The 24,606-nt window shown below is 39.7% G+C and overlaps 1 protein-coding gene across 3 annotated transcripts in view; it reads left to right on the top strand.

The window, feature by feature from the left end:
- The first annotated feature begins 683 nt into the window (after positions 1-683).
- DCAF1 (DDB1 and CUL4 associated factor 1) overlaps positions 684-24,606 on the top strand; it is a 46,399-nt gene continuing 22,476 nt past the window's right edge. For 2 of the 3 annotated variants that reach the window (XM_032209384.1, XM_032209382.1), the window contains exons 1-14: positions 684-826; positions 8,952-9,069; positions 10,460-10,536; positions 12,406-12,479; positions 13,543-13,656; positions 14,942-15,079; positions 15,532-16,005; positions 16,702-16,803; positions 18,040-18,198; positions 18,987-19,163; positions 19,701-19,910; positions 21,336-21,505; positions 21,759-21,883; positions 23,039-24,299. In XM_032209384.1, the coding sequence (XP_032065275.1) occupies positions 8,960-9,069; positions 10,460-10,536; positions 12,406-12,479; positions 13,543-13,656; positions 14,942-15,079; positions 15,532-16,005; positions 16,702-16,803; positions 18,040-18,198; positions 18,987-19,163; positions 19,701-19,910; positions 21,336-21,505; positions 21,759-21,883; positions 23,039-24,299 (3,191 nt within the window). In that variant the 5' untranslated portion in view covers positions 684-826; positions 8,952-8,959. Of the gene's footprint in view, positions 827-7,027; positions 7,116-8,951; positions 9,070-10,459; positions 10,537-12,405; positions 12,480-13,542; positions 13,657-14,941; positions 15,080-15,531; positions 16,006-16,701; positions 16,804-18,039; positions 18,199-18,986; positions 19,164-19,700; positions 19,911-21,335; positions 21,506-21,758; positions 21,884-23,038; positions 24,300-24,606 lie in introns of all 3 variants that reach the window. The other variant, XM_032209383.1, reaches the window with a different exon arrangement.

Raw genomic sequence — 24,606 nt, 5'->3', positions numbered from 1 at the left:
TCTGCATATTATTTACCAAGAAGTCAGTTCAATCGAGATCAATAACCTTTGCTTATGTGTATTAAGAATTGCAAATATAATCAAAGTAGTTCAATGTCTGCAGCAAATTCATGCCATATGCATGCTGAGAAGTTGTACCAGCGTGCCTATCGTCCCTATCCAATTCGTACCCATTTACTGTATTCAGATTTATGTTAATACTTATACCTGTTATTTTTTTTTACATGTTTGACAAACTAAATAAAATTATTAAACATTATTATTAAATTTTATGCAGTTTTTGAGGCTCTCATCCAACTTGGGATTTATTGAAGGTAAACACTTTTCAGCCTATACAAGTCCTTGTGGTTTTAAAAATTATTTCTCATGCCATTGAAAAGCTTTCACAGCAGGGTCTCCTTACGACTACGAACCTGCGGGGATCGTAGGCTCACTAAAACAGCCATTTCGCGCTTTTCCCGCGGCGTAGAGGAAGCCAGCGACTCCCCCCGCGGAGGAAAACAGAAACGCTTCAGAAAGCAGAGACTACGATTCCCAAAGACCTTTGCGGAAGGGAGAACATGAATGGCGAACAGGGCGCGCAGGCGCACTCCTCGGACTACATTTCCCTGGGGCCTGTGCGCGCGCCGCCCAATATCTCTCCGGCGCTGGGCCGAACAGCGCGTGGGGCTGGGAGGGAGGGGGGAGGGCGACGAGGCTTTGCCGCGGTGACGAGCAAAGTGTGTGCCCGCCATAGTGCTAGCAGCCGCCGGGCCGCGGTGCGTGGGGCCGGGAGGAGGCCGAGAGGGTAGCGGCGGCAGCGGCGGGGGCTCGAGCGAAGGGGCAGGTACGTAGGAGCTGGGCGAAAGGAGAAGCAGGTCGGCAAACGGGGATGGTGACAGGCGCAGGCCGGGCTCGCCGTGCGGACCCCGCCGAGGCTGTTCTGAAAGCCGAGCGGCGCTTCCCATGTGTTTCCAGGTGGCCCCTCAGCAGTCGCGGGACTGGGAAGGAGGCGGGCTGGCTGGCGAAGGAGAGGAAGCGGGCGAACCTGGCCCGTCTCCGCTGCATTGAACCGAGGTGGTAAAAGGCGGGCGGGTGGTTAGCCCGCTTCCTCCTCCTGCCTGGTACTTCTGGTCGGTTTAGAAAGAAAGGAGTTTGTGCCGCTTTGCAGGCGCGGGAGAAGAAATGCACGTCAGAAACTACATGGGTGCAGTCCAGTGTGAAGAAGCCCCAGGGACCCACCAGGGAGTTTGTTTCCGAATGAGGATAGTTCTGTGTTGAAACCGAAGCCTTCACCTTGGATACCCTCCCTGTAAATCACCATCCCTACAATGGAGGAAGGGCTTAAGGGAAAAGCTACCAGACTTTGGAAAGCTGGTTGTGCTGTAGTGTTTTCTGTTTTTTCCCCTCTCTTGCTGGGCTGGCTTGCTTCCCTCTTTGGAACCCAGTTTAGTTTTGTCTTTGTTTTACCCTCTGGTTTTCCTTTTCTTCAGTCCCCTTAGCTATCAGCCCTGAGGACTAGAAGCAGTGTGCTGCTCTGTAGCTTTCCTGTAAAATCTCCAGAAAGAGTTTGCCTGACAGAGGATTGTCTCTCCCCCGCCACCCTTCTTCACCGTTTTTCTCTGGGCTTGAACGTATTTTGACTTAGGCTATAGCTTCAGGAGTTTTTGATATCGGAATGTAATCCTGAAAGAAAAACAATAGATAAAAAAACCCACCCCAGCATGTGCAAAATTCATTTTTCTTGCTGAAGAATAGTCACCTGCAACCCTCCCCTCCTGTTTATTACATGTATGAGGAGGGGAATTCAAAGCAGCCCTACCACATGGTGCAAATTGACACTGGGAAGGCCCCATGCTCTAGTCCAGTGTTTTGCAACCACTGTGCCGCGGCACACTAGTGTGCCGTGACATAGTGTAAGGTATACCGTGGGAAAAACACCTGCCTATAGTCAATATAGGCACAGAGTTAAAATTTTTTAACATTTTCTAATGGTGGTGTGCCTCGTGATTTTTTTCATGAAAAAAATGTGCCTTTGCACAAAAAAGGTTGAAAAACACTGCTCTAGTCTGTGATAGTGGACTCTTCCTAGAAACAGAATGGTTGATTTCTTGTATGCTTTTGTTATCATGGACCAAATTGGTGGGTATGGAGAAGTAAGGATTAAGCAGTTGGCCTAGAAAGCAGGGAATTCTGAGTTCTAGTTCCACCTTAGGCATGAAAGCCAGCTGGGTGACATTGGGCCAGTCTACCTCACAGGGTGGTTGTTGAAGGGAAGATAAGAGGAGGAGGAAGTGTTTAGGTATGTTCACTGCCTTGGGTTATTTATAACAATGATAAAGGTGGGATAAAAATCAAACTACAGTCAAGATTGCTGAGGTCATGGAATGAATTGCAGCCCTTAGGGCCTCTTTTGCTGGAGGTTAAACTACTCAGTTCATTGGTTTAGCACTTTCCAATTCTGTATTCATAGGTTTGTTTGCCTTCCTGTTCTGTATAAATGAATAAGAGTAATTCTGTTATCCAGAAGAAAATTATGCTGGTTTTGGCTAGAATTTTTGTCTAAATGCCAGCTTTACACTACTGATGGTGGCCCTGTATCTGGGATTGCCCTCCTTTGGTAAATTCCTTTTGATTTTTTCTTCATACCGGTAGTTCATTGAGAATTGTTGCAACAATCCCTATCTATTTGGTAATATTAAATGCTTAATGTTTGAGAGAGATGCATTAAAAAAAAAACTTAAACGCCCTTACATCTAATTTATCAGTGGTAGCCTGTGTCAAATGGTGTTAAGAGGTTTTTTTTAATTTTGTTCTCCCTAGTTGACTAAATGGCACCTTCAGTCATACATCTATAACAGTAGCATATGGAAGTGAACTTTCATCTTCTGCTCTTCCCACCTCCCTTCTCTTTCTTGCCCCAATTAAATTTGTCCTCTAAAGTCAGTTCTTGATTTATAGACAACCCCCCCCCCCCATTTGTACCATTTACATTATCCTTTTCATAGAATCAATAACTTTGTGTGAAAATATAATTGGAGAATTGGGGAAATAGCATACAAGGAAATGATGGTGAATCGGAAGCCTATATCTTGTGGGTCAGATTTATCGCAAAGTCTTTTCATTTATCCTGTAACCTTTTCCCATTGGCTTCTCTATCCTTCTGGGTGTTTTGGGGGGTCTACTTATTACCACCCAACCATTCCCTGGAGGGAAGTGCAGATTTTGAATGAATAGATTTACAGAGATTTGAAGTACTGTAGGGCATTGTAGTGACACTTGCTGCTAAACTCTTTGACTGGACAGCCAACTCATTAAGATCTCTCTTATTTTCTACTTCTGCCTTCTAATGGCTATCCATTAGGTGTTTATTCCCTTGCTGATATTGTGGTGTAGTCTGATTTGCCCTAAATTAAAAAAGAAAAACAAGTCATAGGGAACACAGATCACTTTCTCCTGTATTAAGTATACAGTATTTGGTCTTCAGTGTGAAATATTGAAACCCAGTGCTGCTTTCATTTGTTTGATTAGTTTTAAGTTGAGTCTTTTGCCCATAATAGAATGTCACAAAATGGAATGTATTGTATTACCTTCCTATCGCACACATCCTGTGACATTAGCTAAATGTTTATGATTATGTACAGGAAATGTTATAATAAGGGATGAATAATCCATGGTTATGTTAGGGGTTGCTGACCACTGGATTGATGCTGGAGTGTGACTGTTTGGACCATTTTCAGATGCAAATATTTACTTTCAATTATTAGTGTAAGCATTTCATTACAATGTCCTTGATTGGCAAAATTCTTTTGAGCAAAATGAATTGAATGCTTGAAATAATACAGTTTGAGTATCAGTGATTGGCAATTTCATCTTGTTAGGTCGCATAAGTGGAGCCTTCTTCAGTTTGGTGCAGTGCTTTGCTATTGTAGCAACATTTTTTTAGAAATGCTATTCGTTAGTGTTTAAGTACCTTGCTAGGTTTCCTTCTCCAGCAATGAATAATAACTTGTGATACTTTACTTCATTTTATACTGGCAGATATACTGAATAAAGGAATGTACATATAAAGCTTGCTAGTTATGTAATAGCTTGGTCAAAATATTGTGTTATACTGGTAATCCTTGACTTATGACCATAATTGAGCCCAGAATTTATGTTGCTAAGCCAGACATTTGAGTTTTGCTCCATTTTACTACCTTTCCTGGCTCAGTTAAGTGAATCACTGCAGTTTTTAAGTTAGTAACTTGGTTGTTAAATGAATCTGCCTTCTCCATTGACTTTGATTGTCAAAAGGTCGCAAAAGGTGATCACATGACCCTGGGAAACTACAACCATCATAAATAGGAAACCGATTTGGCAAGCATCTGAATTTTGATCACATGACCTTGGGGATGCTATAACCATCATAAGTGAAAAACAGTCATGTCACTTTTTTCAGTGCTTTAGTAACTTTGAACAGTCACTAAACGAACTGCTGTTACTCAAGGACTACCTGTACAGGCTTTATATTTATATTTGTATTTATGGGTGTGTGATAATTTTGTTGTACAGTACATTTGAAACTTTGTTCTTGTTATGATTTTTGGAAGAGTTCTGCCTAAAAATAATCTGCATAGTGTACATTTTCAGTTAGATCAGATACTTTAATTACAGTACAAACAAATAATGTAATCAAAATTATTATATCTATGGGCCAATATTATGTAGTAATTGGATTTACTTCCTACTTTCAAATCTGTTGTGTGTTGGAAAGAAAGGATAATTAAGCAGGTTCTTGGAAAGAAAATGAATGCTTTAGTTGGAGAAGCAAAGAATTCTTCTGCAGAGATCAAAAGCAAATAGTTATAGTTTACAACAAGGTTCATTATCTAGATCACTGTGTGTGCATGCACACACATTGAGAACAACATCAGCGGCTCAAAACTCCAATGGTTCATAGGTAGTCACTCAAGACAGATTAATCTGAATACTGTGCCTGTATTGATTACTGGAAAGCCTATGACTCAATGCCACACATATGGATCTGTGAATATTTGATGCTGTATAAAGTCAACAAACACTAAGGACCTTTCACAAGAATTCAATGGGACTATAAAAGACAACATTAGAAGTCAACTTGAGGCAGTTGACACAAGTGGCTATCAAGTATGGCATATGCTAAGGTGATCATCTAAGTGAGGACATTGGACTGTTTATTCAGACTGAAGGAATCTGGCCAAATGGTAGTCAAGAGAAAGAAGATAGTTAAAACTGTTGGGTTGAAACTACCATTGGTCCACATAAGAAATATATAGACCAGCCACAAGTGCCTAGATATCCCAGTTTCATGGAAATCATGATGAGAAAGCAAGGAAGACAACAATATCCAACTACCCCTGAAGGATAAGTTAGGTCCCTAAGAGCTAGGAAGATCAAGTTTTTCACCATCAGGCCAAAGCCCTGCCAGTCATCAGATAACCTGCTGCATATGAGCTGGTCAAAGAAAGATATGGACGCTACCAATGTGAAAACCTAGAAACTCTTTCACAATTTATGAAAGTTTCCACCCCAAGTCCAAAGCCCAGAGACTGTATACCAACTGGAAAGAGGGTGGGTGGGGTCTGGTGAGTGTCAAGGCCATTGTCCTGGATGAAACCCAGAGTTGCAGGAGTACAACAGTAAAATGGCACTCAGAGATGAGTTGCAGAGAGAATTCCCGAGTCAGTAGCAGACATGGGAGGAAGATCAAATAGAGGAAAAAGCCATAGCAAGCAGTGGTGGGTTGCAGGCGGTACAAGCGTACCAAAGTCTGACCGGTCCGGTCCAGTGCTCCGGAGGGCCCACCCGCACGCCCGAGCTCCTTACCTGTCCTTTAGGCCTTTGGCGCTTCCACGCACGTGCATAGCACGTGCCTGCCCAACGCTCCACTAAGCAGCTGGAGCTTCATGGAGGCTTGCGGAGGCATTGCAAGCAGGTACGATGCATGCCCGCGTTATGTGTGTTCATGTGGGTGACGCCGGGCCCGTTCCAACCGTACCGGTTGAAGGGGATCCGGAACCCAACACTGATAGCAAGCCAAGAAAGACCCTACATAGGATGTACCATTGACAGATACCTGAGGTAGTTGACACTGGGAAATTCTACCAGTGGCTGGAAGGGGCTGCACTAAAAGACACTGATCACAGCAACACAAGAATAGGCATTCCGCACCAGATCCATAGAAACAAGGGTCTACCACACTAGACAGGACCTGTGGTGCAGATTATTCAGAGAGGCCTCAGAGACAGATTCCGAGATGCAGGCAGGAATAGCATTCACTGAACAACACAACCAAGTAGTGGGCATTGTGTACAGAAGCAGCCTCCCAAGTCCAGATGGGAGATTCCACATAGGACTGTAGAGAATATCAGGGCTAAGATCTTGTGGGACTTTCAGAGCCAGAGAGATAAGCAGGCATTGGCCAAGCAACCAGACATCATGGTAGTAGACAAAGATCAGAAGATGGCAGTGATGATAGATGTAGTGGTGTGAAATGACAGCAACATCAAGGAGAAGAGGAAGCTGGAGAAGTACTAAGGCCTGAAGAAAAAATTAGAGAGGCTGTGGAAATTAAGGAAAAAGTCCTACCACCATTAGATGCTGTGGCTCCAACAGATCCCAGAAACAACATTAGATTTCTTTGTCTAAAAGAGTTAATACTAAGAGTGGTTAAGATGCTATGCAGAACCCTCAAACTCTCAGGCTCTGGTAGAGGACCCAAGAATGAGGAAGACACATATCAGTCATATGGGTGAGAAATTCCTTAAATTTGCAATTTAAGTGAATCCCTTTACAAACATATTTTAAAAATGATGTATGCATATGAATATTTTTAGAAGAAACAATAAGATGATTCATTAAATGTTTATGTTGTTCCAGTGATCAAATCTTATAAATTAAAATTCCTTCTATTTCCTTGTGACACATCATATATTTCTGAGGCTTGGGTTGTATGTTCTTACAGCTACTTTATTATGTTTCATCAGATCTCTTGCCAAGTTATTCATCACCATTCTTTTCTACCTAGAAATATGTGGTTGATGAAAAAATAGTTACCAACCTGGATCATTTTGAAGGAGATTGCAGGCTTTTGGGAAGGCTAAAGCTGTCAAGAGGTATAATGGATGTATGTTAATTTCAATATTGGAGGCAATTTATATCTCAGTAGCAATTGCTGAGAAAGGCTATATTCTATGTTACTTGAGGGCTTTCCAGTGTCATCTGGTTAAGGCACCGTAGAAGCACAAAGGGTTAGATTAGGATTCTCAGATTTTGTGGTGTCACAATCCCCTAAAATGATACATTAATTTGTTTGAACCTTCCTAATGAAAAAAAAGCTACTCCTGAGTAGTGCTGAGTGCTAGCTGACAGTTTGGTATTGGATGGATTCCTTATTTTTTTCTTTATTCCAGTGGTGGGTTGCTGCGGGTACAGCCCAGTACGGCTGTACTGGCAGCAGCCTGGAGCAGTAGAGAGCATACCTGTATGGTGGCTGGTTTGGCTCATCTGCCTGCCTGCGCTCTATAGCTGTATTTATGCCAAAAGGCACACTGCGCACAGGTGTACAGTGTGCAGTGCCAGCACGAGCCCTAACAAGCAGCTGGTTTTTACAGGGGCGGTGGATTGCGCAGGCGTGCGCAGTGCACGTCTGGCACGTGCATGAACAGTCTGCGATCAGCCTACCGGTAGCGATGGTAAGAGCAACCCACCACTGTTTTATTCCCTTATATACTTAAAATGAGCCCTGCCAGAATTTGATTCCACTGCCAATTTGTCCAGAAAAGGAAGGGCTGAGTTCTTACATGGCTTTGGAAGTTGTGGATGGAGCTTTTGGGAATCAAAATCTGGGATGCAGGTCATCATACTTAACACTGGCTTTCATCCAACTAAATGTCATTTTCAACCCCAAACAAAAGGTCTGACTTGGATCTCTGTTTTGGATTTTTTTTGAGCTTTGTCAATCAAAACAAAGGGAGATTTGTTAAATTAATTACTCTTATGTTTACAACTTCCTTTATTTAGTTGCATGGATAATATTTAACTATGTGGAATATAGATTTATTTAATCCATTAAACCTTAAACCTATTTTCTCATTTGATGGAGCTGAGAAAATTTTTGAATTCTGGTGCCTTTCTGTTGAAATACTTTTTTTCGAAAATAAAACATTTACAAAGATAGAGCCATCCTTATCTATCTGTCCAAATTAGCGGGTGCTCTAATGGGTTACTATCTCTTTGTCCGGTTTACCCTTCCTGTGTTGGGCAAAATATTTACGTTCCAGAGGAAAAATATTTTCCTTGGTCCAGATAACTTGCTGTGGGCTGATTTCACTTACTTCATTCATGTTCAGTGGAGAAAATTTCTAAAATCTTTTGTTCTGAGAGAGAATTGAGAGTTGAGGGTAGATTGAAGAGATTAAAAAGAACTATTAACCCTTTGTTTTTGAGTGATGGAATGAAAGCGAGTGTAGTTTATAAGCCAAAATTTTATAATCTGACACATTGGGATTAGAAATCATGGCCATGACTCCTAAAAGCTGTAATTAGTTGTAATTTTTTAATATGGGAGAAAGGGAACTGATTACAAATATGATTGGAGGGTAATCATATTAGCTGCTTTGTATTTTAGTTCATGTAAATAACATTAAACACAGTTATTGTCTTGGTTTCATCTTGAGTGGCACCTCATTTGGAAATGTTGGCATATGGTGTCAACTGCTTATTATAGAAGAGAATACTGCTTTAAAAACATAAACAAGCTGAAGATCTCCGTGATTAGTGCATACAAAGATATTTTTAAAATGTATGTCTTAACTTCCCCAATTTCAATTGTTTTTATAAAAAGTTGGTGGATTTTGAAATCTAATGTTTTTTGTGTGTGTGTGAAAATGAATGCAATAAGAATTGAGGATGTTTTTATCTCATCTTAATTGCTTCTCTCTTTTGTTTAGAGTGAGTCATGACTTCATGTTGTGAGCTTGTAGATTCCAAGGCTGAGCTCACTGCTTTGCTAGAGCAATGGGAGAAAGATCATGGCAGTGGACAAGACATGGTTCCCATTCTTACCCGGTAGGTGTGGTCAAGTAGTATGGAATATGTTGTGGAAATGACACCATTCAGAAGCAAATCTCAATAGGGCTTAGTCACAGGTAAACTTTTATATAATTTCATTTTTATATTCTGTTTACTAAGCTTGTGCACATCATTTGATAAGGCAGGTATCAATTTTCTGGTTATGCAAAAGTATCTTCTGAGCAAGGAAATTTCATGGTCTGAAGACCTCAGGCAGTCTTGAAACAGCTCTACCAAATGATTTGCATATTATAGTCTAATACACAAGCTTTGAGCAGTGTGAAAGTAACAGAAAATAACAGAAAAGCAATGGACTGGTTTTCCTGCTCTTTACTTTTCCTGCTCCTAGTAACATTAGCTATCAAGCTCCCCTGTCCAAGATTTGGCAGCAAATACCAGATTTTTTACACTTCATAGCTAAAATTATTTCTTTGATTATACAGCAGAAGACTCAGACTCAGCTTGTTTGAGTGACAAATTGTGTCAGAAACAAGAATAAAACCATACTCGTGAGTTGATTACCCACAGCAGTTAGAAGATGTAAATTCTCTTATAGCCTTAGGATTTAAATGAGTGACTTCTTCCTTCCACTTTTTCAAATTAATGAAGATGTAGGATAGTATTTGGAAATTGTGAAGTTGTACGTTTATTGTATGTTTACATGATGGCTGTCTTTGGCTTGAGAATTGCCTCAAAGCCTCACAGTTCCTACCTTATCACTTCCATAAGTAGCAAAGATGACATTATTAAACTTTCAACAATATAGAGAAATTATGTAGATCATGGACATTTCAAGCATGTTTTTAGATGGATGAATTAATTAGAGAGCATAGTGTTTGCCTCTTTTTGCTGAAATGTTGTTAAATATAGATAGTGATCATAAAGGTAGATGTCACTTGACTATCTTAGCTTACAATAGCGGTTGTGGCACTCCCAGTTACCATTGTTAGGTGAATCCTGCACATATGCAATATCCTGCAGTCACATGATTGCCCTTTAGGACCTATTGACTTCCCCATTGACTCTGCTTGTCAGAAGATGGAAGTGGAAGTCTCAAATTGCAGTTATGTGACTGCAATGCACTGCAACTGTAATAATTAATGAAATTTGTATGCAACCCATCTCACCATCAAGCAACTCTGGGCAGCTTTAACTGTGAGCCATTGCCAAGAGCTCAAATCATGCAAGTGTTGCAGTGTCCATAAGTACAAGTACATCCCTGTTCAGCACCATTGTAACTTCAAATGGTCATTTCAACAAGGACTGCCTGTAATGTTTTGATCTTATGTAGTCCAATTAAAATCTTGGTTAATCATGGTTTTCTAATTTTAACAATTGAAATGTTAAAGAGAAATACAAATTGCTTGTTTTTTTTTCCTGTTTCTAGAATGTCAGAATTGATTGAAAAGGAAACAGAAGAGTATCGCAAACGAGATCCAGATCCATTTGATGATAGGCATCCCGGTAAACTGAGAAGAAAGCATTTATCTGTCTTTATACATCACCTTAAACCATATTTTTTCTATCAGAATTCTACCAAGGAGCAAAGTATCACAGTGCTTCTCTTTTGTATCTCTCTGAATTAACTAGAGAATTGGTAGAGTTTTTTTTAAATTAAAAAATGGGGCTAAGAAAGAAAACCATAAATAAACACCAGGCACAGTTCGTATGTTTTCAACCACAGTTGCAGAGATTAAGACAAAAAATATGTAAAATTATGGCTTACTACCTTTAAACAATCCATATAAATTAACTGATATTACTTGGACACCACATTAAGACATCAAGACATGATTCATACAGATAGTGCTCAACTTACAACCACAATTAAGACTAAAATATTTATTATTAAGCTGTGGTTATTAAGCAAGGCATTACATGACCACACTTGATTTTATAACCTTTGTTTTTGCTGTAGTCTTTAAGTGAATCACTGTTAATTAAGCAAGACATCTTATAATTTGTGACCTCTCCTGCCAGTTTCCCCATTGACTTTGATACTCGCAGGGGAAGGTAGCCCCTCAAATAATCTGGTCTCATTGTAGGTGATTTCATTAAATCAACATAATAATTATGTTAACAACAGCCTGCAACTAAATTGCTTTTTGGAGTTTCTGTAATTCTTGCTTCTTAAAATATTCCAGAGACATATCTTTAAACAAATTAAAAATACATTGTAACTTACTTTAAATGTTATATGGGAGGCCTGGAACAAAAAAAATGTGAAAGACCTGTTTTTACCAAACAAATAGATGGTTTTTCAACTAATATAAATGTTTTTCTATAATTTAAGATATAGACCGTGATTGTACAACTGTATTGTAATTTTTTCACGTACCCAAAAATAACTTGTTCTTATGTGTGTTATAAATATTGAATAACCAATATTTGTGGGAGTGGAGGTTCGTTCTTCAAACTTGTGGGTTGGTTTCCAAATGTTTCGTTACCAGGCTAGTTAACAGCTTCGGTGTAATTTAGGGGATGTCAATGTTGCTGTCCTTCTGCTTATGAGGGCTTTGTGTGGTCAGTAGGTCTGGTGATGGGAGAGTCATATCAAGTGAAGGTCTAGTGATGAGTGGTGAGGGGTTCATGTGTGGGTCACATCAGGTGAGGGTCATTGGGAGTTGAAGTGCTGATTGGAGTTGTTGGCTGGTTGAATGTTGGTGCTGTCGGTGTTTGGTTTTGCGGTTGATTTGAATTCTCAGGGGTTTGTAGGCTGGTTGTAGATCATTGTGTCTGTTGATGGAATTACTTGTGGAGTGCCAGGCTTCAATAAAGTCACAATCCCTCACAAGACCCAGCATAAGAGCTTCACCTGATGTGACCTTCCTATCACAAGAGCTACTGATCACACAAAACCCTTATAAATAGAAGAACACTAACACTGACATTCCCAAAATTCCACTAAAGGTGTTACCTAGCCTGGTAACAAAACGTTCGGAAACCAACCCACAAACTCAGAGAATGAACCTCCATTCTCATCCTACACCCGAGCTACAGACTGGACTTTTCATTAAAACAAGCTACTTAAGAATTATTGGCCAACAGTTAAGATTAGAAGGCTTGTTTATAGGTTTATAAAATTAAAATATAATTTTACATAAATTTGTGAATACAATTTTTTTTACTTAAATTCAGTGCCAATATTTCTCTTCCATTGATTTGTGGGTGGAAATTTTTGAATTGCCAAGATATTCAATTAATCATACTTAACTTCAGTTAGCTAATGTGTTGTTTTACATGTTTGTTTTGTTTTCTCTGCATTGTTTCTATGTAGGTTTGCTAGTGAGTGTGTAGTCTATTAATGGATACTGTTGTCTGTTTGTTTTACAGGTCGAGCAGACCCAAAATGTATGCTTGGACACTTGCTGAGGATTCTTTTCAAGAATGATGATTTCATGAATGCAGTGGGTTTGCCCTTTGAATTTATGTATAGATTTCTGCTTGGCAACTGGTAGCTTGTTACTTAATTTTTTTAGTCAAGATGCAAAAGGTGTGCTAACGGGTTCGTTTTGTTTTAGATTTGAAAGAGGAATGTAATTTCCAAAACTTTGTATAAAATTTGCCTAAGTCTTATTTATTCAAATCATGATGCAAGCAGTATAAAACGAGTCTTTTCCTTATTAACTCTGTCTGTCTTATCTCTGTCTACCAAAGGGCCCTTTGCCTCCATTGTATTTTTCAGAAAATTACAAATTCAAGGTGGTTATTGAAATTGAAGTAGACTCCAGTAAACTGAAAGAATTTATGTACAATGACAAATGGACTAAAGCTCTAATTTTGAACCTTATATTTTGCAAAAACTGATAAAGACTAATGTATTGAAGAATTCAAATGCCTGGATAGGTTGCTATACTTAAAGATGTAATATGTGCAGCAGAATCCTGTGCAGAAGTGGACATAAGTGTGCACAGTTGAATTAAGTGTAAATATTAAGTAAATGCTCTTAAAATTGCATTGTAATCTTATCTTTTCCTTCTATGTAATTTAAGGCTATCAAGACTTTTACAATGCTAATGGAGGAACCTAAACAATTCCATTTTTTAAAAAAATGATAATAGTAATAAAGCATAATATAGATTTGAAAACTTTTTTTTCTGTGGGTGGTTTTTGGCTTGTGAAATAAAACTGATTTTTTCAAATTTAACTTTTCCCCAGCATATCTTGTCCTGAAACTATTGACTCCAGATGAATAAACATTGTAGGAGAAATTCAATTCAGATCCTTCCTTCCTTCCTTCCTTCCTTCCTTCCTTCCTTCCTTCCTTCCTTCCTTCCTTCCTTCCTTCCTTCCCTCCCTCCCTCCCTCCCTCCCTCCCTCCCTCCCTCCCTCCCTCCCCCCCTCCATCCCTCCCTTCTTCAAAATGCAGCCTCTGCTGGACTGGCATTTTTCCTTTAAATAGAAAGGCATTCAGATCTGACATGTAACTTTTTCTTTCTTTCAGAAATAACCCCCCAATTTTTCTTTTAGCTGGTAAATGCTTATGTCATGACAAGCAGAGAACCTCCACTGAACACAGCTGCCTGCCGACTCCTGTTGGACATTATGCCTGGGCTGGAAACTGCTGTTGTCTTTCAGGAGAAGGTATGGGAGATAGGAAGATAGACCTAGAAGCAACATGGTGCAGATCTTAGTAGACTTTGCTCTGACAGTTTTGGGAGGCTGGTAAGAATGAATTCCAGGTGACTGAAAACATTGCTTCTGTCACAGTCAGGCAGTATATATAATACCAATTAATTGACTCCAGGTGATAGCTACTTTTATTTTGAAGGCTAAAATTCTGTTCATTTACATGGCCACCCTTCTTAAGTAATTCTGGGCAGCTTACAGCAACAATAAAACCAATATCTATAAAATAATCATAAAACTGTAAGAACAATAAAATCCTGTACCTTAAATATTCCCTTGGGATGCCCCACAACAAGCGTCAGTTGCCCTCATTCCATATATACTGTAGAGAGATATAAACTGCCCAGAGCCCCCTCCCTGAGAGGGAGTGTTAATAAATAAGCCAAATAAATAAATAATAAAATAGTTATCTTTTTTTCTTATTTATGTTCATATTTATAGACATTTAAATTCATACATATAAAATAGTTCAGTATTTCTTATATTCTCCGAGACTTGATGTTTGCAGATGTCAAGGCAAATAGAAAGGTTTTTTTTATTGAATGGTATTGATTTGCCAAGAGTTGCTAGGATTAGTGTTTCAGTTGCTTTTCAGCAGTTATGGAATGGCTGCAATCAGACACAATATGCTAAACATTTCTTTTTTTTTATTTGTTTGTTTTTATGAAGGGAGGAACAGGTAGGAATGAATGAGTTAGTGCAGTTGATATTATGACGAAGAATTTTTGGCTTTACCTGGCACCTGAATGCATTCAGTGGGCCTTCTGTGTGATCTGTGTGTGACCATACAGTCCCCGATACAGTTTGCAGTTAGTAGCCAGAATTGAATTATTTTTGCACTGAGTTTCTGAATTACATGCCAACATGGAGAAGAACTATATAAAAGCTCCTATGTATTGCCAGAAATTTTTTCATGCTTGATGGCAACAATTTTGATGAAAAATTATGTTGTTGTCCAGTTTAAAAAGTGCTTGTCCTTAGTAGGAAATCTTACCATGTAAAAAATCAAAGAAAATGCTTAAAAAAATCATTCAGGATGTGAACTTATTACTTTAAATGTTGATCGTATCAACAACTTCATCTGCTTTTTTAATCTGAAAAGTTTCTTTTTGGAACAAAGCCCAGTATAGATTATGGGACTTATATGTGAGTAGATGTTGTATTGGAATGTAAGCTGTGAAAAAATTAACTTGCCTAAATACACCTCTCTTGTCCTGTCCCTCCCACCCCCTAATTCTAGGAAGGCATTGTTGAGAATCTCTTCAAATGGGCACGAGAAGCTGATCAGCCTTTAAGGACATTCGCAACTGGATTGCTTGGAGGTGCCATGGAGAATCAAGATATTGCTGCCAACTATAGAGATGAAAATTCCCTATTGGTAAACAGGAAATATCCATAACATATTGTAGACAAGTATTGAACATTTAGCCCCTGGAGCATTATCACAATGAATGTAGAAAAACTGCAGCAATGGTTGCATGTTACTATTCTACAGCAAATTTTAGAAATGTTCTTCTTTGCAAGTGGAGAAAATAGATTCATATATCAGCATGTTTGGTTTTGCAAGATAACTTTTCCCTGACTCCAGTTTCCTGTCCTTCCTTACAGTATTAGAATAATAATATGCGACCTTAAGTTTGCAAAACTGGTGTATTTAAATATTGAACATTTGAAATTAACACCGGGTTGGTTTTTTTTGCTCCTCTTCTATGTGTTTCCTTTTTGGAAAGTGAAGGGCATAATAATAATAGCTTTGAGTTTCTTTGGGCAAACTGATTTTGGTGTAGCAGAACCGTGTTAAAATGACGCATATTCAACTCTTTATGAAAGGTGGCATTTGTCCTTCAACGTTTGCGAGAACTGCAAGTCATTGAAACCAACACAAAGCATGAAAATAAGCGTCCTAGTCCTCGAAAAGTGCCATCCGACCCCTTGCTGCCTCTAGATGAAGAAGCTGTGGACATGGATTATGGGGAGATGGCTGTGGATGGTGAGCAGGAGGAAGTGACGGGGGACATGGATATTTCATTTAACCTTGACTCAAATCACAAGACAAGTAGTCGGGTAAATTCTGCTGCAAAAAAATCAGGGAAGCAACACGAAAAAGAGAATTTCCGAAAAGCAAAACAAAAACTCGGCTTCTCTTCTGAACCAGAAAGGATGTTTGTTGAACTGTCTAATAGCAGCTGGTCTGAGATGTCTCCTTGGGTGATTGGCACAAATTATAACCTGTATCCCTTGACCCCCGCCATAGAGCAAAGACTGATTCTGCAGTATCTGACTCCTCTAGGGGAGTATCAAGAGGTAGGTTTAAAAAAGCAGAAGGATACATGATAATTGCATTTCTTTTGGGAAGAAATTACACTTTATTATGGAGAATCATAATCTGTTACGTTCAAGGTATGTTCTTACGCAGAGGCATTCTGCAAAGAGCAAAAGATAATCTTTGGAACTGTCTTTCCAATTAATTGTGCTTTGTTATGTGCTTGCCTTACAACAGGATGTTAATATTTTGATCATATTATAATACCCCTTTATTATAAATAAAGATACCCATATTATGCAGATTTCTTTATTATAAAGAAAAATAAATCATATTATAAAGAATGCATGTGTTGGAAAGAAATACTGAAGTAATATACCAGAACAACATTCTTACTCCCCTTCCCTCCCAGCTACATATTTTAATCTAAAAATATATAAGAGGGAATGGTTAGCTGCATAGTAAGTGGCATCCTCTAGATTATGTAGCACAGGGGTGTCAAATTGGTGGCCCGTAGGCCGGATGCTTCACACATAGGCCACACCCACCCCAGCTCTGTAAAGGAAAAAAACGTTGCAGCATGTCACGTTACATCAACCTGATGCGGTGAGTTTGACATCCGTGACATAGTAGAAATCTTGGTCAACCATACTTTGCATCTGGCTTCTTGTAGATTTAGGAGAAAGAAAATATTTAAGATGACCTTCTTAGAGTATGTTGCACATTTCCTCCAACAGTTGCTGCCTATCTTCATGCAACTTGGATCAAGAGATTTGATGATGTTCTATATTGATTTGAAACGGACCAATGATGTACTGCTTACTTTTGAAGCCCTAAAGGTAAGCAATAGCATTATGAACTGTTTGTTCAGAAACACGAGGCCTTGTGGCCTAATATCAGTGTAATCTAATTGGATGCTTACTCTAGCCAAGTATTGCCATTACTGTTTGGAAGGAAAATTATGGATACTGAAATACTAGTCTGGAAGAAGTTGGACTGGTACTGACTAACAACTGGTATAGAAAGAGCATCAGCTCTGAATACTTACTTAATAAGGGGAAATATTTACCCCTTATTTCTGTTATTTTCCAGATCTATATTTTAAGAGCTATACAGTACTCCAGATTAAAGACAAAAGGTGTTTTAGTGGTGTCAAGACTCACAGAGTTCTTATGCATATTATAAATTTTGAAATGTTGAACAGAAAGACTGGATATTCTAAACCTCCCCTCTCAGAACCTGCCTTGATCCTCTCACCTGCTCCTGCCTCCTAGTATGGCTTGTGGGTGTCAGAATCTGTTTTCTTGGAAACCTCTTACTTGGGATTTACCCCTAATCCTCTTGTGTGTGTAGGAGAAGTATTCTTTCACTCTGTAAACCTCTTTGCTATGCAGTATAGACTGCATGGTATCCAGAAGATTTGACTCTTCTTTTTTCCTTGGTGTATAAATTCATTTCACTAACAAAGCAGCTTGCAAATTAATTTAAAAACAAATTGCTAACTGAATGTTTCTGATTTGCAATAGATCATGAGTCTTCTACTCAAAATATACAGATCACAATGAGTTAATACTCATTAAACTCATTATAAGTTAATACAGATACAAAACTCTGAAGAAAAACATGTTCATGCACATAGATACTGATTTTAAACTGAAAGCTCTTTCTGGAATTCTTGCTGATTTCAGTTCAGTCCATCTTGTTGAAGAGAATATTGTGAAATTTGTGCTTGGGAAAAGCATTTTAAATTTTGGTAGTTACCAGAAGACTGACATATACCGATCCTCCAAAAAAACCTGTATATTTAAATATGGACAATTATGTAATAATTATGGAATGCTTGGGGACAGAACATTACCTATATAAACTTTACCAAGGCATTTGAATTGGAATCTGTTCTTATTTCAATCACAGTTTTTCTTAAAGAGAGCAATGGAGTGAAATCTTATTCTTCTCCATTTTTCACAGGACACAAGAAAGAATATTTCATTTGTAGTGGAAAGCTTTGCTAGGTTAATTGTAGTAATTTCCCTGTCTTGCCTTATAATTGACTGATTTTATGCATTCGTCTGCAGTATTTGGCATCTCTGCTGCTCCACAACAAGTTTGCAACGGAGTTTGTTGCTCACGGAGGAGTACAGAAGCTACTGGAGATTCCTCGCCCTTCTATGGCAGCCACAGGTGTCTCCATGTGTTTATACTATTTGTCTTACAATCAGGATGCCATGGAAAGGGTAAGAGCACATCCTGCCACCAGAGGCCATTCGCTTTGAAAAGGGCTTGCCTATTTCAAGTGGGGACTAGACTATTCCAGCTATCGTCACCTTTTGGGAAATCCAGCATAAATTTTGAGCGTACTTGTGTGATAGCTTATAACAGGATAATAGTTACTAGTAAACTGCTGAAGTTGAGAACAAGTCATCAATTAGAAACATATCTTTATTGAAAGGTGAGTTTTTTTGCTTGTATAGAGTATCCTGTTAATTTCAGCAGGGGAGACACATTATACATTTTTAAATTTGGCTTGAAAATGAATATTGCAGAGTCTCTGTACTCGAAGACAGCAATAGTTAAGGCACACACTTATTCATGTAATATAACATGGATTTTATCCGACTCTATTACAGCAAGGTGTATCCACTAGTTCTAAAGAAAGGATTGCACAGCTTTTGATGTTTTTTTAATCAGAATTCTGTGGTGTGCTGTTTTGGTTTTGATTGTTGGTTTCAATTATTTATTTATCTTCCAAGCATAGATATCCTGTGTTCATGTTAACCACTTATTTATTTTTTGTAGTAGTGTTTTGGAATTTGGATGTATTCTGTATTTGTATCATGAATGTTCATTTTTAACTTTGTTGAATTCAAGGGCTCCAAAAGATTGTAGGCTGTGTGTCATCCTTGTAATTAAAATTGAACAATAGATGCTATCCCTTTCATCACAGCACTTGCTGGTGGATTTGTCTACATATTGTTCCCATTACTAAAAGTACAAACGATCACAGTGTTTTCTTGTTCTGTAGGTATGCATGCACCCCCACGTGCTATCAGATGTTGTGAACTACACCTTGTGGTTGATGGAATGCTCTCACGCATCAGGCTGCTGCCATGCTACCATGTTCTTTTCTATTTGTTTCTCGTTCCGTGCAGTTTTAGAGCTGTTTGATAGGCATGATGGCTTACGGCGCCTAGTTAACTTGGTAAGTCTTAAAACTGTTGTATTTTGCTTTTCTTAAGTACTTCATCATAACTGCTGCCTCCTTTTTTTTGGATGGCAAAGTTGAGTGTCATTACAGGACTGGCCTTTCAGCTTGACTCTGCTTTGTGTTAAACAGAAACTTAAGGTTGTGTATAGTTTCTGAGAGTCTTGATTGAGGCTTTAAGAGCTCCTTCAAAAGTTTCCATCAAACAATAATAATCAATATGCTGGAATCTCCATTTAGCCACCCTGTTCTCAAAGGCAAATGTGGCTTTCTGTCCAAAACCAACTTACATGTATTCCATTTAGATAGTTTATGTGATACTTTGGACAGTGAATATTCATACCTGCAAATGAGCACCTTATGGTTTTAGAAGGATTCCTTAGGTTGGTTATGCAAAAATTTGAACCAAATAACCAGCAAACTAAGAAGCAGGAGAGGTGGCTAAATGAACTTGTTAACTGATGTAACAATGAATCTTTAGATATTAAAAATAAAACTGCAGTAAGCCTGTTTTTTTCTTCTTCTTCATTTTAGATTAGCACTCTTGATATCTTAAATTTGCAAACCCAAGGTGCGCTGCTAAGTGACGATGAGATCTTTGCTAGCCGTCAGACTGGAAAACATACTTGCATGGCCATGCGCAGGTATTTTGAGGCACATCTTGCCATCAAAGTAGAGCAAGTGAAGCAGTCACTTCAACGCACGGAAGGTGGAATTCTGGTCCATCCACAGCCTCCATATAAGGTGGGCAGTACATTGCTGGAAGTAATAAACCACTAGCTCTTGCCTTTTCTAGAGAACAAAGAGAGATATAAAAAAGTGTTTTCAACTACAGGTAATCCTCGACTTAAGACCACAGTTGAGCCCAAATTTTTTGTTGCTAAGTGAAACATTTTTAAAATGAATTTCCCCCCATTTTATGATCTTTGTTGCCATAGTTGTGAAGTGAATCACTGCAGTTGATAAGTTAGTAACCCGGTTGTTAAGTGATTTGGCTTAACCATTGACTTTGCTTGTCAGAAGGTGACAAAAGGGGATCAAATGACCCTGGGACACGGCAACTGTCATAAATATGAGTCAGTTGCCAAGTGTCTGAATTTTGATCACGTGTCTATCGGGATTCTGCAATGGTCATATGTGTGAAAAGTGGTCTTAAGTCACTTTTCCAGTGCCGTTGTAACTTTGAACGTTTACTAAATGAACTGCTGTAAATCAAGGACTAACTGTACATCTAATACAGCAACTGATATCACTTCTGGGAATACAAGGTCCTTACTATGATTGTATTTGACATCTCATAGACCAGGGGTCGGCAAACTTAAAACACTCAAAAGAGCCATTTGGACCTGTTTCCCACAGAAAAGAAAACACCGGGAGCCACAAAGGTCCTAACTGGAAGTCCCCTGTTCAATTCTGGAGCTGACCGGAAATTCAGTTCCCCCACCATAGAGTCTCCTCCTAGCGCGCCGTACTTTTTCCTCTACCTGTCATAATCGAAAGCCCTATCAATTGTGGAGACAACTGGAAAACCCTCCCCTTTCCATAGAGTCTTCTCCGGGTACACTGTGCTTCCCCCCCCCCCCCCCCGGAAGCTCCTCTCAAAATTGTGGTGCCAACCGGTGATGGAGCCGCAGCAGAGGGAGGAAAGAGCCACATGCAGCTTCAGAGCCGCAGTTTGCTGACCCCTGTCATAGACCAATTTAGGGCACATTCTTTCTGGGGCTGCAATTTAACTGTACCACTTTTCAGCTGGCTGTGAGGATCCAGTTCAATGCACAGAATCCTTGTCCTTTTTTACAGAATGTTACCTGTAGAATCTGTTGAATTGTTTTCATTGATGATTTCGTTACTCCAAATTCTTCTTCGCAAAAGACCACTAAACCTACATTCTTTACAATCTAATAAACGGAAGATTTTTTAAAAACATTGAATGCTCTTGGATTTGCAATTTAAAATAGTGGATCAGGTCATTGGGTTTTTATATGCTCCTGTTTTTACTTTGCGCTTTTATAGATTTTAAATTTTGTAGTTAGTTTTTGAATAGTTTTTGATTTCCGTAGAAGTAGATTAGATTTTTTTTTTTTAAAAAAACTATTTTATAAAATGTTTGTCTTAATTTCTCCAGATAGGTGATGATAAGGCTATTAGAATGTTTGCTTCTACTTGTAGGCTTGTTCCTATACTCATGAACAGATTGTGGAAATGATGGAGTTTTTAATAGAATATGGACCAGGTCAGCTCTATTGGGATCCAGCAGAGGTGTTTCTCAAGCTATGTTGTGTACAGCTCATGCTTCAGCTTATTTCAATAGCATGCAATTGGAAGACTTACTATGCAAGGTGAGAGAACAACAGGATATGAAATACCTTATAAGTTGAGATGACAGTTGCTCCAGGACAACTATCTATATTTATTAATATTAACACAGTTTGTTTGTACCTGACAGATTTCTGGAGTTCCCCATAAAATTAATAAAAACAATATACTCTCTTGTTTTTGAAAAAGACTATCCTGTGAATTTATTCAGTTCACTTTACCTTTAATAGGTTTCATAATGCTTTGAGTTATATGTATTTCATTTTCATTTATCAGAAACGACACGGTGCGTTACGCGTTGGATGTTTTGGCCATCCTCACTGTGGTTCCAAAAATTCAGTTACAGTTAGCTGAGGCAGTGGATACCGTGGATGAGGGAGGAACATCTATTTCTATTGTGGGTAGGTGAAACCTCATCTCTCGGTGTGCTTCCTACGAATACCAGTGTCAATGTAAAACTTTAAATTCTGAGCAAATGGACTGTGACAAAGGATCCTCTTGACTGCATGGCTCTAGTTAGTACAAATGATTCCTTTTTTAACTGGATGGTTTCATCTGTCTGAACAGATGAACTCAGGTTGGGGGGCAGGGGGAGAGACATATGTAGGATGTTGCTGCTTTTGTCCAAATGATTAAAACAGTATTGCAGCCTATGCTTCACTCCTTTTGTACATGTGCGACAACATGTATGAAGCACATTAAAAAAAGAATAGGGTTTGTATTATACATCACTGTTTTCATCAGCTTGTTCTCTGCCTCTCACTAAGGTGTATAGATAGATTTGAAAGGGAAACTAGAAGCAAAGACATCTGGTTCGTTATTGGCTCATTTTCTCTCACACACACCAGCTTTAGAATTTTCACTTCCAATTATTACGTTGAATTATACCAGTGATGGCGAATGTTTTTCTGCTTGGGTGCCAAAAGGGTGTGCAATCCTCTCCCCCTCCCCCGCGCGCATGTGCACAGGCCTCACTGAAGCCTGTGGACGTCCTGTTGGGCAGTTGGGAGGCTTTCCTGAAACCTGGGGAGGGAGAAAAATGGCCTCCCCCTGCCCTACGAAAGGCTGAAAATCAGCTGGCACATGCTGGAACTGACATAGGGCAACACCTCGCATGCCCTCAGATATGGTTCCGCATGCCACCTGTGGCACGCATGTCATAGGCTCACCATTACGGAATTATACCCTCCTAATCATTATTGTGAGAGAATCTAGTGCTATAACATTAAGAATTATTTGAAAGAATGAGATGTTCAAGGGATTTTTAGAATGAAGCTGCCTTTAACACTCTTTTTGACTGCTCTATTACTAATCCTTGTAGGAATTTCTTTTATTTCATGGCAATGGGGTCTGTTGAGATGCAGGTGGGAAAAAATAAGGTTTAGTCTGTATTGTGTATCGCTCAACATTTTCACTAGATAAACACAGATTTGTGCAGCATTACATGAGTCAAAAGAGACATCACTCCTATAATATACAAGCAGAGCCATTGTTCTCTTACACTAATGTAAGTTTTACTTGCTAATGTTTCACTTAATTTTTTTTCTTTTTTCCAGGTATCAGCATCATTTTGGGGCTTGCCGAGGGTGAATTCTTTATTCACGATGCAGAAATCCAGAAATCTGCCCTTCAGATCATCATTAACTGTGTCTGTGGTCCAGACAATCGCATCTCCAGCATTGGCAAATTTATCTCTGGCACACCTCGTCGCGCACTCCCCCAAACACCCAGGAATAGTGAGCATACTTTGGCCAAGATGTGGAACGTGGTGCAGTCAAACAATGGCATCAAAGTGCTGTTATCCTTGCTCTCTGTCAAAATGCCCATTACAGATGCAGACCAGATCCGAGCATTGGCCTGCAAAGCTCTGGTTGGGTTGTCGCGAAGTAGTACAGTCCGGCAGATCATCAGCAAGCTGCCCCTGTTCAGCAGCTGTCAGATCCAGCAGCTAATGAAGGAGCCTGTGCTGCAGGATAAGCGCAGCGAGCATGTCAAGTTTTGCAAATACGCTGCGGAGCTGATAGAGCGTGTCTCAGGAAAACCCTTGTTGATTGGGACCGATGTCTCTCTGGCCCGACTGCAGAAGGCAGATGTGGTGGCCCAGTCGAGGATTTCATTTCCTGAGAAGGAGCTGCTCCTTTTGATCAGGAACCATCTCATCTCTAAAGGGCTAGGAGAAACTGCTACCATTCTTACAAAGGAGGCAGATCTACCCATGACAGCAGCTTCTCATTCCTCTGCCTTCACCCCAGTTCCTGCCACTTCATCTCCTGTGTCTCTGCCTCGTACCCCTCGCATAGCAAATGGCATTGCGGCCCGGTTGACTAACCATCCTTCTGTTGCTTCTGGTGCTTCCTCTGTTCACCCTCAGCCAAGACCAGCTGGCTGCCAGGGCCCACTTGCACTGCCAGGCCCATCTCATGCCACCAACGCCCCAGTGATTGGCAGAATTAGCTTTATCCGTGAGAGACCATCTCCCTGCAATGGCAGAAAAATCAGAGTGCTTCGGCAAAAATCAGACCACGGCGCCTACAGTCAGAGCCCAGCTATCAAAAAACAGCTGGACAGACACCTTCCTTCCCCTCCCACCTTGGACAGTATAATCACAGAGTACCTTAGGGAGCAGCATGCGCGCTGCAAAAACCCTGTAGCTACTTGTCCCCCCTTTTCTCTTTTTACACCCCACCAGTGTCCTGAGCCAAAACAGAGGCGCCAAGCGCCAACTAACTTTACCTCGCGGCTGACCCGCAGGGCAGCCTTCCCAAAGTATGGCGGGGTAGATGGTGGATGCTTTGATAGACACCTTATATTTAGCAGGTAAGGAAGATGGTTCTTTATTCCTACGATTTTTTGGGCCATGCCATTTAGAAAGTGGATTTGGGTGCCATACCTTGGCTTGGACAAAACTGATTGCCTTGGGACCACAAGGAAGACTTTGCTATATCACCTCTATAGCATTTCTGAGCTATTGGCAAGACCCTTCTTCCTTTACAAAGAAAGCTGAAGCCGTGTCTTTTCTCCTAGCAGACTAAGATGCAGCTGCCCAACCTCAGTCGCGTTTGGCTGTTGCTCCTGTTTCTCCTTTTCCTTTCCTGAAAATTAATTTTCTTACTTAGTTGCTCTT

Source organism: Thamnophis elegans, chromosome 2 (assembly GCF_009769535.1).
Source record: "Thamnophis elegans isolate rThaEle1 chromosome 2, rThaEle1.pri, whole genome shotgun sequence".
Classification (NCBI taxonomy): domain Eukaryota; kingdom Metazoa; phylum Chordata; class Lepidosauria; order Squamata; family Colubridae; genus Thamnophis; species Thamnophis elegans.
Note: the sequence above shows the minus strand (reverse complement) of the source record. Positions and strands in the feature narration are given on the sequence as shown.